The 14,553-nt window shown below is 33.3% G+C and overlaps 1 protein-coding gene across 1 annotated transcript in view; it reads left to right on the forward strand.

Annotated features, from left to right (window-relative positions):
• The window catches only part of LOC145283560 (uncharacterized), an 84,681-nt gene extending 71,378 nt beyond the window's left edge, over positions 1-13,303 (forward strand). The window contains exons 9-11 of the mRNA XM_080132452.1: positions 7,997-8,141; positions 8,640-8,770; positions 13,109-13,303. Of these exons, the coding sequence (XP_079988578.1) occupies positions 7,997-8,141; positions 8,640-8,770; positions 13,109-13,200 (368 nt within the window). The 3' untranslated portion in view covers positions 13,201-13,303. The remainder of the gene's footprint in view (positions 1-7,996; positions 8,142-8,639; positions 8,771-13,108) is intronic.
• Positions 13,304-14,553: the final 1,250 nt, after the last annotated feature.

Raw genomic sequence — 14,553 nt, forward strand, 5'->3', positions numbered from 1 at the left:
TTACTCCTGATCTTAAATGGAACACGTATATCAAATCTGTTGCCAAGGCCGCTGGAAAAATGGTGGGATCTTTCTATCGATCCAGTAGATATCTCACTGCTGATGCTATTCTCTACCTATATAAGAGCCAGGTACGTCCAAGGATGGAATACTGTTGCCACATCTGGGCAGGAGCTGCTAGAAAGGACTTGTCCTGCCTTGATAGAGTTCAAAATAGACTTCGTAGCCTCGTAGGAGATGTCCTTTTCTCCTCCTTGCAACCTCTATCTCACAGAAGAGATGTTGTTAGTTTGTCTCTGATGTATCGTTATTTTCATGGAAAGTGTTCAACTGAGCTTCAATCTATGGTCCCCCCTCGCCAAACTTTCACAAGAAACACTCGTCTAGCTGTAAACACTATCAATAATTTCCCCCACTCTTTATCTGTGCCTAAACCTAAACGTAGATTCCATGAACAAAGCTTCTTTCTTAGAACTGCACGCCTGTGGAATTGTCTTCCGTTTTCCTGCTTTCCGGCTGACTACAATATGGTTGTGTTCAAGTCTAAAGTAAATAAGTTCTTGATGAGCCGTTCCATATAAGTTATTAAATTTACCAAATTTTCATTACTAATGATTACTATATTGACCAATTTCTACTGTACACTCTTTAACCCTTATCCTTGAGTGGCCTCTGGGCCTTGATAATGTGGTGATGCCTTTGTAAAAAAAAATAAAATAAAAAAATAAAAAAAATACCGGGACAAATATACTAACTGTATTCAATAACTAACAATACATAAACTAATTAAATAAAATATAAAATAAGAAAATCAAAATTAAAAATAAAACTAATTCGCCCCTACCCATCCTGCAGTCGCCTTTATAACCAATAAAAATCAATAAAATAAAATAATTATTATAAATACATCAAGCCGCAATAAAGAAAAAGAAAATGACAGCAACACCAATCGCCCCTGACGGCGATCGGATATATCAATAGAAAGCGCGTGGGAAGAATATGGCCGAACAACTTTTTGGCGCCATAATATACAACAGCCAGACGAAATAAAAAGACCACGGGTCAATTGAAAATATATTCAACAAAATCGGAAAAAGAAAGAACCTTGTTGTGTTCAATCAGACGTGCTTTAATGTGTGTGTGTGTGTGTGTGTGTGTGTGTGTGTGTGTGTGTGTGTGTGTGTGGCCCAGTCGTAAAATACGTTTTAATATATCTCGATTTATGCAGATTTCGTATTATTTATTTTAGAGCTAATTCTCTATTCTATATAATATTGTACCAATATATAGTGATGATTTTAAAAGTTTAAAAATTATATATAGCTTACAAAACATTTAATCTTTTTATATATGAGGATTTACTATGAATTGTAAAGCCGGATATCTTTCTATTCGACAGTTTAAATAATTTAAATTTTGTAGGAAGACGAATTAATTGATTCCTTTTTTTTCCTATTAACACTAGTTTAAAATGGCCTATGGATAAATCGAAATGCATTCTGGTTGATTTCATTTCGCAATGAGGTTATTTTTAAATAGAATTTTGAAAATATTTTTTATTTACCTCATTGCTTTTTTTATGGATTTACAATTAAAATTTAGAAAAATAATAATGTGTAAGTCACGAATAGGCGAGAAATATATACATGAAAAGTGATCACAATGTTATTTGATATAGAGATCTAAATCTCAATTTTCTAATGGGTGCAAAGGTTTTTGCCGATTGAAAATTTCGTAATGAAAATGAAAAACTATGATTTTGAAAAGCTTTACTCATAACTAGATTCCATCTATCAACGAGCTTCTAAAGGCGTCGCTTGTATAATTCTGTAGGGTTTTATGTGAAATATGAATCTACTATATGTCCAATCTTTTTTCGTAAGGTTAAACCTATGGCCGCCTAAATGGTTTTGTAATAAGTGAAATAAGTGATAAGCTAGAACAGGAGAATATGAAGGATGGAATACAATTTCACAACTAAATTCTCCTTGATTTTTTAGTCAGATGTGCTGTGTGGGGAAAAGCACTATCATAATGGAATATGACTTTCTTCCTGTTGACTAAAGATCATTTTCAAGTCAACATGGGTGAGAATATTACAGAAAAATACGAATGATATTTTAATAATCTGAAATAAAAAGTTATAAATTAATCATAGTGATATGTTTAAGTAATAACAAGGGCTATGACAACAGCATATTCTTTTCGTTGATTAGACTCTCGAGTGTGTATCCTTTTATATAGAGTGATGTGGTTCTCAGTTGATTAACTGTGTCTTACTGTGTCGGATATATATTGAAGAGTCAAAACAATGAAAAGTATATGCTGTTGTCATAGCCCTAGTAATAACAATAGGCATGCAGTAGTAAACTACAATGGTTTAATAAGTTTTAAATGCCTCTTCAAAAACTTTTGCACGGCCGGATTAAATGAGGTTCGATTTTCATGTTACAAATTGCTCGTAGGGAATAGATGTTATCCATTAATGATCGTTTATTTAAGCCGTTTGCTTACAGAATAATACTGACTCTTGATCGCAATCCAACCTCATATAAGACGGTTTGGAGTTACTCGCAGTGCTCATACCTAGTTGCTTGTCCGATCTCTTTAACTGTTCTTCTGTCTCACGCCTCCAGCTGCTTTCATGACCGCCCTCTCTTTCATTTCATCTGCCAGTTTTCAATCATAGCTTGCTAAGTGCTGCTCAAAGTTTTTTTTTTTTTTTTCTATTAAGTCTATGTCCAATTAAAGCCAAGATTTACCCCGAAAATATTTATTCTTTTCTTGCCTGCACAGGATACAAAACTGACTTCGAAATCTAATGATCGATGTCCTTTTCTCCTCCCTGCTACCTCTTTCTCACAGAGGAGACGTTGCAAACACTCGCCTAGTTATAACCGCTATCAGCAGTTTCACTTACTATCTGTGCCTAAAACTAAACGAAAATTCCATGAGCAAAATTTTTTCAAGAACTACTCGTCTGTGAGAAACAGTGCTATGGAGCTGCTTCCCAACTGACTATAACATTATCATTTTCAAGTCTAACGTAAGCAAGTTCTTGTTGAGCCACTCTCCTAAATAATTAGTTTCTATCTGATTTCCATCATCATTTATCATCATGATGTTATCTCACCTGACATTCATTAACCTTTATTCTTGAGTGGCCTCCGAGCCTTGATAAGCGATAACTCTGTAATTAAAAAATGCACTATTGGGACGAAATTTCGAAGATCGTAATGCTGAATTTCTCATGAAAACAATGGTATCTACGTATTCCTCGTATTTTTAAGATGAATGTATCCAAAAATTACGAAAATCTATACGGTAGAAAATTATTTAATAAAGAAAACAAAAATAGAATTTGATGAAAATAATCGTAAAACAGAGGAGAATTTAAAAAGGGGGTAATTTTCCGTGATTGGTTTAAAACAAGATGGCGGAATTTTTTGAATTGCTAATACGATTAAAGTTGTTTTGTTTAATAATTCACTGATATTCGGGTATATCAACTGCATAATTTGGAAGCTACCCTTGTCACTTATTAGAATTGACAAAGCAAAAATCAGTTGAACACATTGAGGGGTTTTTTTTTAATCTGAAACTCCTATTTATCGACTGCAAAATCTCCTTCCAATTCTGTATAAGCACCAAAATAGAAATGTTCAATTTAGCTATAGAAAACCGCAAATAGTGAAATTTTAATTTTACGAATGCATTTATTTAAACTTGAAACTTTTAATTATCATCATAAGAAAAAAATCAATTCTACAATTCGTCTTCCTTTCCTTTACAGTTAGATTATATTTCTATTTACTTGCCTCTTCAAACAAAGTGAGACACAATGTCAGTTTTATAACGTGGGGATAATCTAGTTCGCCAAAATGGGGCCCTCTGAATTGGAACAAAAAATATTAGTCTATGATTTCTCCTCCATTGACTAAAGATAGAATAAACTACTCGTGTTGGTCCAAAAAATAGAACATCATGTTTTTTAGCGCTAAATTCTTATTGAGGACGATCTGTGAGATGTAATTGGTGCTAAATATCCCTATCATGCTAAACTAACCGAAATAGTTGTTTTACGACAGAATGTTTTTTTTTTCATATCAATTGCAATGTCAATTTTTGAATATTTTGTGTTTCAAAATAATAGAACAAGGCAGGTAAGTAAACAAAATAGTTTTGTATTAATATAAATACAAATAAAATTAATCAATATTTAGTAGCAGCACCTGTTGTCTTCATAACAGCATCAATTCGCCGTTGCATGGAATCAACAAGCTTCTAGTAATCCTGTGTAGACACTGAATCCGATGGGTTCTGGATTGCAATCTTCATGGCTGCAAGGATAGTAGGTTTTTCTTTGCGGAGCTTCCTCTTTAGCTGGTCCCACAAGGCTTCAATAACGTTCAAATCTGGTGAGTTCGCCGACCATTCAAGAACAGGGATCGATCATTCTCGGAGTCAGGAAGACGTGGTTTTGGTAGAGTGCGCCGGTGCCAAGTCATGTTGAAAAATGATGTCTGTAGCCTCTCTGTCAAACTGGTTATCTAACACTGGCAGTAAATTAGCTTCCAGGATATCTTGGTACACTTTTGTGTTTACAGTTCCTTTGATGAAGCATAAATTACCAACACCTTTAGCACTCATACAGCCCCAAACCATGCAAGACTACAGGAACTTCACAGACTTCTTAACGCATTCTTGGGTTTTGTTCCGTGGTTCTTCGTCAAACACGTGGCCCTTGGGCACCGAAAGAGATACAAAATCGAGACTCATCTGAAAAGATCACACGCCACCATTCGTCTGCAGTCCAGGTTTGATGAGCAGTTGCTTTTCAGTTGAGTCTCGATTTTGTATCTCCTTTGGCGACCAAAGGCCACGTGTTTAGCGAAGAACCACAGAACGGTATAACCAAGAATGCGTTAAGAAGTCTGTGAAGTTCCTGCAGTCTTGCATGGTTTGAGGCTGTATGAGTGCTAAAGGTGTTAGTAATTTATGCTTCATCAAAGGAACTGTAAACGCAAAAGTGGAAGCTAATTTACTGCCAGTGTTGGATAACCAGTTTGACAGGGAGACTACAGACATCATTTTTCAACATGACTTGGCACCGGCGCACTCTACCAAAACCACGTCTTCCTGACTCCGAGAACGATCGATCCCTGTTCTTAAATGGTCGGCGAACTCGACAGATTTGAACATTATTGAAGCCTTGTGAGACCAGATGAAGAGGAAGCTTCACAAAGAAAAACCCACTACCCTTGCAATCATGAAGATTGCAATCCACAACACATGGGATTCAGTGTCTGCACAGGATTATGAGAAGCTTGTTGATTCCATGCAACGGCGAATTGATGCTGTTATGAAGGCAAAAGGTGCTGCTACTAAATATTGATTAATTTTATTTGTATTTATATTAATAAAAAAAACTATTTTGTTTACTTACCTGCCTTGTTCTATTATTTTGAAACACGAAATATTCAAAAACTGACATTGCAATTGATATGAAAAAAAAAAACATTCTGTCGTAAAACAACTATTTCAGTTAGTTTAGCATGATAGGGATATTTAGCACCAATTACATCTCACAGATCGTCCTCAATAAGAATTTAGCGCTAAAAAACATGATCTTCTATTTTTTTTACCAGTACTACACTTTATTCTTAGCCAAAAGACCAAGGAATTTGGAATGTCCTTCATATAATTTTTTTAAGTGTATCAATAAGATGTTAATAAATATTTGCAATAGTTTTCTTGTAAAATGGTTGTTCATAATTCATAGAACAGGTATTATTTGACGTTATGGTTTTTCTCCCCTGATTTTCCTGAAATTCCAGATGGATTTGAGCTCGAGAAAGGTTGCATGCAATTTGTGAATATAGACAAAATGCCATGCCTTTTTAACAATTTAGCTTTTCAGATACGAAAGTACTTCCAAAAGTAAAGCCTCCTAGTTTTCTAGCTAAACAAGTTGATGAGCTCCGAAGACGAGGGTGATACTATTAGAACGAGGGAGTTCCTGTGCTCCAGAATTCATTTTTCTACATAGTTACCACCATTCTCAATACACACTTTTGCCAGCGATAAACGATGGCTGTGCATCGGCGTCGGGAGCACGCTTTGTCATACGAGGGTCGTTCTAAAAGTAAGGCCTCTTATGATTTTTAACTCAGAAAGTTGAAGAGCTACGAAAACGGGGGTGATACAATTAAAACGAACAACCTTTTATGTTCCAAAATTAATTTATATAGTCATCACCATTATCAATGCACTTTTGTCAGGAATTCAATGATACATCTCTGCTTCTGGCGCATGTCTATAATAGGGGTTGCTTTCTTAAAGTTTCATACCGTCAATATCTGCAACAGAGAAATGAAGCTTTCAGGTCATGAATGCATAATTTCAGTAATACATTCGGGCAGAATAATAAATAGGAGGCATTAGTTTTGGAAACTCCCTCGTTGTTTTAAAGCTAATAACTAGGGTTATGCCAACAGCGTATTCTTTTCCTTGTTTTGATTTCCAGGTATATATCCATTGATATCTTATATGTTTTTATGTCGAGTGGTGTGGTTCTCGGTTGATTGTGTCTAACTGTGTCGGATATATAATCGAGAGTAAAAACAATGGAAAGAATATGCTGTTGTCATAGCCCTAGTAATAACACATTTGAACTTTTAATAAATACATACGCTCAAAGAAGGCGACAAAAGGCAATAACCCCTTTGCAGTTTCCAAAAGGAGGAAGTAATACATTTGAAGGCGACTTTCTGATATGAAACAGATTCTACACTTTTATCTTGACCCCAACTAAAGGTCGGATTTATTTACTCGCTCTTGTAGAACCGTACGGTTGGGTACAAGGTCGGTTTATAGTTAAAAAGAGGGCAGTCTCGTTCGATTACAAAGATAACTTGGTTGGTTTCCAAGGCATTTATTTCTCCTACGGATAAGGGCGCCTCAGATAGTGACTCCACTCTGAAATAGGGAAATGGAAATCGATAAACACTTGATTGAAACTATGTACTTGACTTGTCATGAGGACAAAGTTAGACAGAGAGTCGGGTTTTATGTGGAGATATCCAGCACCTAAATGGGGGGAAATTACAATTGTCCTCGTCAGAAAAGACCACTCCTTTTTGATCCAGGATCGGTTATATAATACACTTCAATCTTAATCTGTTTCGCGATGGAGAAAAATCACTTTGTTGAAGAGACCACAGTAAGTTAGAAACTTGCGCAAATGGACCTTCCTGTAATATATTTTCTGTTTTTTTTACTGATCACCAAATCAAGACGTGTTGCGAAGAAAATGAAGAAATTGAAAACAAAAAAAAAGGCTTTTGTATAGTTTACAATTTATTGCATGTAGAATGGCGACATTCCTTTTTGTACACCCCGCTACAGCCAACCCCCCAACCCCAAGTAAAACGCGGAACGTCCAATCCCTCCGATTGTCAACACTGTTCTGATTTTTTTAAATCTTATCTTGGTCAGTGATGTATATCTGCAACGGTTTTTGATACATTTCTCAGCCAAACGAAAAATAAACCACCAATAGTTACAATTCCCATTTTAGTCTCAACCTTAAAATTTTCAACACAACCACAGTCAAATTCCAAATGAGATGTCTGCCCGCACTCCTTAACCTATATCGCGTTTCTGTCTAACATAATACTCATTTCTCTTCTACCCTTTTCGCTCTTCCTGGGGCAATTTTATTACAGTCCCAAGGTATAGGCAGTCTTTTTAAAACTCCGTTCTGTTTTCTTAATGAATTTTCTGATACTGTTACTGCATTCTTTTGATAATTTTTCGAAGAATAAAACATGGCGTGCATGAATCTGTTCTTGCTTAATTTTGCAAAAATTTAAATAAAAGCTTATATATAGTTTCGCTCTTTTCGTGTTACTTTTAGCACATTTTACTCCACCGGTTGTGACAGTCATTTTAATAGATTCATATTTTTATTGTCTGTTACATTTTCCTGCTTTAGTTGGTGGGAACTGTGCTGAAATGGTGAATGTTACCTTCCAACTAACGATCTACGATGAAATCACCTGCACGACTTCTATTTACGCCCCTCGCCAGAGCCTGCATAACTTTTTGGCAATTGCTGCCCAAAAAAATAAATGCTTCAAGTAAGTGAAATTTTATTTGTAACTCCGGCAACCTTAATAATAAAACGTCCCCCGCCCTCAAAAATAGGTCTTAACGACACGAAGAGAAGCATTTTGTGGTCTTTTTTCTTTCTTTCTTTTTTTTTTTTTTTTTTTGTTCATTTTGACAGCATTATACTTGAAGTTTTCTTTTTCGTAAATAAAAAAAAAATACGAAATTAATTATTTTGAAAATTCTTTTATCATCATTTTGGCTATGCGTACTGTGATACATTAGCCGCCTTTTTGTATAATTATGTACCTTCAGAAGTTGGAGAGTTTCATTACAATTTTGCATGTAAAAAACAAAGAAATTCTATACTTTAAACAGATATGTTTGTGTTTAATTTTGCCATAGAAAATCAAAATTTAGTTGTTAATTTTAAGAATGTGTTTATTTAAATTTTATGTTTCTTGTTATAGTCATAAGAATTCGATTATGTATTTTGCAGTTTTATAAAGTTTTGTTTCATTTTACAGATTTAGGACAGAACGTAGGTCAGATCCGACAAGTGGGAAGGAAGGGGAGTACCTCATCTCAATGAACACTATCGACGCGACTAAAGTGTCAAAATGGTCTGTTGTCAGCCAAAGGATAAAGGATGACCCTGGTAAGTTTATGGTGGCGTGGTTCCATGACCTTTGTAGAGCCATTTTGGAATAAAAATAGCATTTTGGGGTTTTGCTAAGAAACACCAATAATTAATATAAATTGCCATAAAAGTTTTGTTATAGTGTATGAAGAAAATTATATATATATATATATATATATATATATATATATATATATATATGAGCATATTAAAATGGAAGTATACGAAATGTTGAGAGAATATAAGCGTTAGCAGTTAGCAAATGCTTACTAAAGCATAGAGTTTTGTGAAATAAAAATAAAAAAATTGAGAAAACGAAACTTTATAATAAAACATTTTATATTAAAAATTTATGAGAATATAAAAGTTATTTTCAATTAGTAGATGTTCATTCACGCAAATTCGTGTGTGGTGAAGAACGTCGAGTAGTCACAAGTCAAAATATTCATAATGTGAATAATATGCGAATTTAAGTAATATATGTATGTGAGTATTTGGCAGCGTGGCACTGTGTATGTGTGCTGGTTTCACTTATTCTTGTTAGTGTTCTTTCCTTTTATTTGTCAGTGTTTTTCTCATTAACTGGCAAACAATATAACCAAGGCGGTTGTAAAATTTTAGTTTGTGCACGAAGGTTTGGTGTTGGAGTTTTCTTTCAACTAAAAATGTTTGCCTAACTAACGCAAAGCAACAAAGAGATGAATTCATATATTTCATAAAGATCGACTTGAGTTCAGCTTGTCAAGTTCACAGTCTGTAACAATAATCACTACAAATCTAATAACCTATACTTGTGATGTCTGGTTGTTTCTCGTTCGACTGAAAACACAAGCCTTATGCTAAGATAAAACAAATTTTCTCGTATAAAATTCTACGGGGAGTTAAATGGTGATATTTTTATATTTAGTGGTGATATTTTTTATATTTAGTGGTGATATATTTAATGGTTATATATGTATATTTAATGGTGATCTTTTACATTTAATGGTAATATTTTGTATTTAATGGCGATATTTTAATTTTTAATTGTGATATATTTATATTTAATGATTATATTTCATATTCACTGGTGGTAGTTTTATATTTAATGGTGATACTTTTATAATTGATGGTGATATTTTTATATTTACTGGTCATATTCATCTTTAGTGGTAATGTTTTTATATTTAATAATGGCGTGGTTAATATTTTATATTAATCGTGATATTTTATATTTAATGGTGATATATTTATAATTATTGGCAATATTTATGTTTACTGATGATATTTTATATTCATTGGTGATAATTTATTTTTAATGTGCATATTTTATATTTAATAAGAATATCTTTATATTTAATACTGATATTTTTATATTTATTGGTGACACACACACACACACACACACACACACACATATATATATGTGTGTGGGTGTGTGTGTGTTTGTGATAATTATACACACATATATATATATATATATATATATTTATTTATATATATATATATATAATACATTTATATGTGTGTATATATTCAAACATCGTAGTATTTAAATATATGGTTAAGTGGCAGTTTTAGTCATTTAGAACTGCTTTAAAGCTTCATCGCTCACACACTTTTCGACCAAATTTCAAACAATTATTAGTTTGTAGATCACCTTCTCAGCTATATTGTGAAAAATAAAATTTTAATTTTCCTTCAGTAAAACAAAAGTTAGTATGAATTTACTGGTGTTCAAAATTGTAAAAAAAAAAAACGAAAGGAGGTGAGCGATGTTTTTATGACTAGTTTCCATAACAACCACGTCGCTTCAGCGACTACTGTTCGACCAATTCACCGCTCTCTTGAAAAGAGAAGTAACAAGTGAAACAGAGAGAATGAAAGAATGAAAGGGAAATAATTGGGGGATTTTATTGAAGCAGACGAGTGCCGTACATTGTTAATACATATATGTATATTATGTTTAGGGGGGGGGGGTCAAAAAATAAGACTGAAATTAAAGAAAGAACAAGTGAATTTACTAGAAGCGTGGAAAAATCATGGATTTCAATAAAAAAAACGCAAGCATGAAAAGAGGTATGGTTAAGCTTAAACATGGAAAAGTAAAGTAATAGTTGTTAAAACTGGAAAAGAAAATGACAAGATATTCTAGTAAAAATTATAATAAATTTATAATTTAAAATATTGCAGCATTAAGATTTTTTTAATTCAATTTCTAATATTACATAATCAATTCTTAATGCTGCAATATTTTAAGTTATAAATTTGTTATATTTTTACTAGAATATTTTATCCTTTTCATTTCCAGTTTTAACAACTAGTCATTTACTTTTCTATGTTCAAGCTTAACCATAATACTTTTCATGCTCGCATTTTTCTATTGTAATATATATATATATATATATATATATATATATATATATATATATATATATATATATATATATATATATATTGGTGAAAATTATACATTATTTTTATATTTAATGATGATATTTTTATATTTAATGGGCATGTTTTATATTCATTGGGTATATTTTTAATTTAATGAGATTAATTTTATACTTAATGATGATATTTTATATTTAATAATGATATTTTTCATATTTAATGGGGATATTTTTATATCTAATAGTGATGTTTTATATTCATTGGGGATATTTTGTATTTAATGGTATTATTTCTATATTTAATAATGATACTTTTGAATGTTTTTGTATATTATTGCTTTGTAGATTCTTCTAGATTTGAAAAAATGCTTGGTACATACAGCAACTGGTCTATTCCTTAGAAGAACACAAATAAATTAGATATTACAATGTTAACTTAAATAAAGAACCTTGAACTTATTTCTAAATTCAATTTAATAAAGACCTCTTTTGACTCGTATACTTCGTGTGAAGTGCATAAAGAGTAGTGCCATAATTATGTGGTGATTGCACAATAAACACCGTAAAATATTATTTATTCCAAATATTATTTATTCCAAATATTATTTATTCCAAATATATTAAAGCATACATCATTTATGTTTACCTGATGGAAAATAAATAAATACGGATTAGAAAACTGACTCATAAATTCGTCAGTCGTGCTCCTATTAAAAATCAAATTACGGCAAGCGTTAAATGTCGCGGCAAGAGTAGACTGCGAGGAAAATTCTGCATAGACATTAAAAATTGTTTTATGTTGTTTTCTTATATATTATCAACTAAGGAAGTATTTCGATTCAAAATTCATTTAGTATTACGCATGTAAACTCGAAAAAAAACACGCTTGAAATGTATCAACATTATGTTAATAAGCGAAATCGCACGACAATAAGTTAAATTCAGCCGCCATTTTGTTTTAATTTCGCTTATTCACATAAAATGCTATCACATTTCAAGCGAGCTTTTCTTTTTCTCTATTCTGATCATCATTGTAGCAACATTGTTTGTCCAAACGTATCTACTCAGATTAATCATGTTGTTTTTTTTTTGTTTGTTTTTGTTTTTGTTTTTTCGTTTGTTTGTTTGTTTGTTTTTTGTTTTGTTTTGTCTTTTTCTTTTTTGTCAAATAACACTAGGATAGTCTCCTCTTTATTCTGAACAGTTCCATTGACGTGTTTTTAGATCAGATCACTACGAATGTTTGATAACTGCATTTTTTATTATATCCACATATTAGGAATCTTTGCATATATGCATATTTGACGTGTTACATTTAGGCGCAAATGAACCCTGTTATATGATTGTTTCGCTCTCTTTTGCTTAGCATTTTTGTTTATATATTAAAATAAATAAGAAATCGATAAATCGTATACCGTTTACTTACGAAAAATGGCAATTTATTATTATTTTTAGTGGAATAATTTATTAATGGGGTAATAAAATTTACAAATATTGTTGTCGATTCAAATAATTTAGTAATATTAAATAATAACCAATTGGCACAATAAAGAATGATTTCGATTTAAAATCCATTGACTATAACGCATGCAAACCCAATAAAAACCACTCTGGAAATGTATCAACATTATGTGAGAAAGCGAAACCACACATAATCAGGTCAAATTCGGTCGTCATGTTGTTTTGATTTTGCTTATTCACATAGTTTACACATTTTAAGCGTGTTTTTCTCAAGTTTACATGCATGGTGCTAACTGGGTTTTAAAAATCGAAGATGATTTTTTATTTGCTAATATGTAAGAAAAACAACAGAAAAATGATTTGTAATGCCTATACGAAAATTTTTTCTGGAATTATTCTCTGGCCACGACCTTTAATATTTACCCAAATTATCCTTAGTTCATGTTTAACGTGGGTCTTACGTTAGGAATCGTTACCACGAACAAACGTAATCTTATTGTTTCTTTCTTTCTGTCTTTTCCAGATTTGAGCACATACATGCCAATGGACGGTGAAGTTATCACGCTGACGTTTAATTTGGTCGGCACATCTAAAAACAAACGTTATAATCGATAATTGTCCTGGAATTGTTGTTTTGTTGTATTTTTTTTTTATTTCATTTTGTGAAACTGTTGTGTTTACGGTTCATAACAAAAGCTGATAAACTGATTGAACTCGTCTTCGTTTCTTTATGCTTCTTATTAAATATTTCTTTGCATTTTTCTTTTTTTCTTCTTCTTCTTGTTCCTTATAGTTTTAAACGGACACTCCTATACTATGTGCTCATTTAGACAACTGAATATACTATCTCAAATGTAACCATGACAGACAAAATGTTATCTATCTTAAGCATGACAGACCAACGAAAATGTTATTTCGAAATTAATCATGATATACGAGGGGCGTGCAATAAGTAATGTCCCTGATCCACTTCCCATAGTAGTAGAGCAACGAAACTTGGCACAGTTATTAGTCTTTCTCTACATAGGAACCACACAGAGTTATGCATTTCTCCCATCGTTTGATGCAGCTCTGGAGACCGTTTTTGTAGAACACCCCAGCTTGGTCCTCCAACCACGACGTGACTTCAGAAATCAAGCCTGCATCATCTGGGAAACGCTTTCCTTTCATAAACAACTCCATAGCTGGGAAGAGGTGAAAGTCAGAGGTTGCAAGGTCAGAGAGTAGGGAGGATGGGGAAGGATTTCGTAACCACATGCCCGTGCTTCTGATCTGGCGACATGCGAGTTGTGGACCGGAACGTTGTCCTGCAGGAGGAGGATATCTTTGCTGATCTTGCCCCGCCTCTTGATTTCGATAGCTTCCCTTAATTTCCTCAAAAGTGAAGCATAATAGGCTCCTGTAATTGTGGTACCCTTTGCCAGGAAATTTGTCATCACGACTCCGTCCTGCTCCCAGAAGACTGTGAGCATGACCTTGCCAGCGGAGGGCTACACCCTTGCCTTCTCTGTAGGTGGTGAGTCCAAGTGCTTCCACTGCATTGACTGGGCTTTAGTTTCTGGATCATAGTGATGGACCCAGGTTTCATCCTGTGTAATCAGTCTTCTGAAAAACTTTGACTCATCTTGTTGGCACATCTCCAAATTCATCCTTGAGCACTCGATGCGTTTTCGCTTCTGGAGTGGTGTGAGCAACCTGGGAATCCATCTGGCAGACACCTTATGCATATGCAAATAGTCATGAATGATAGTTTCCACAGACCCTGTACTAATCTTGACATCTTGGGCTATTTGGCGAATAGTAATGTGCCGATCTTCCAAAATTACAGCCTCAAATTGACGGACAGACGCCTCATCAATGGCAAAAGGGGGTGACCAGATCTGGGAGCTGTTTCCACGGACTTCCGGCCATGTTTGAATTCACGATGCCAGCGTTTTACAAGGTCATATGATGGGGCATTATCACCAT

This window comes from Euprymna scolopes, chromosome 1, assembly GCF_053919585.1.
Source record: "Euprymna scolopes isolate OS-2025 chromosome 1, ASM5391958v1, whole genome shotgun sequence".
Taxonomy (NCBI): Eukaryota; Metazoa; Mollusca; class Cephalopoda; order Sepiida; family Sepiolidae; genus Euprymna; species Euprymna scolopes.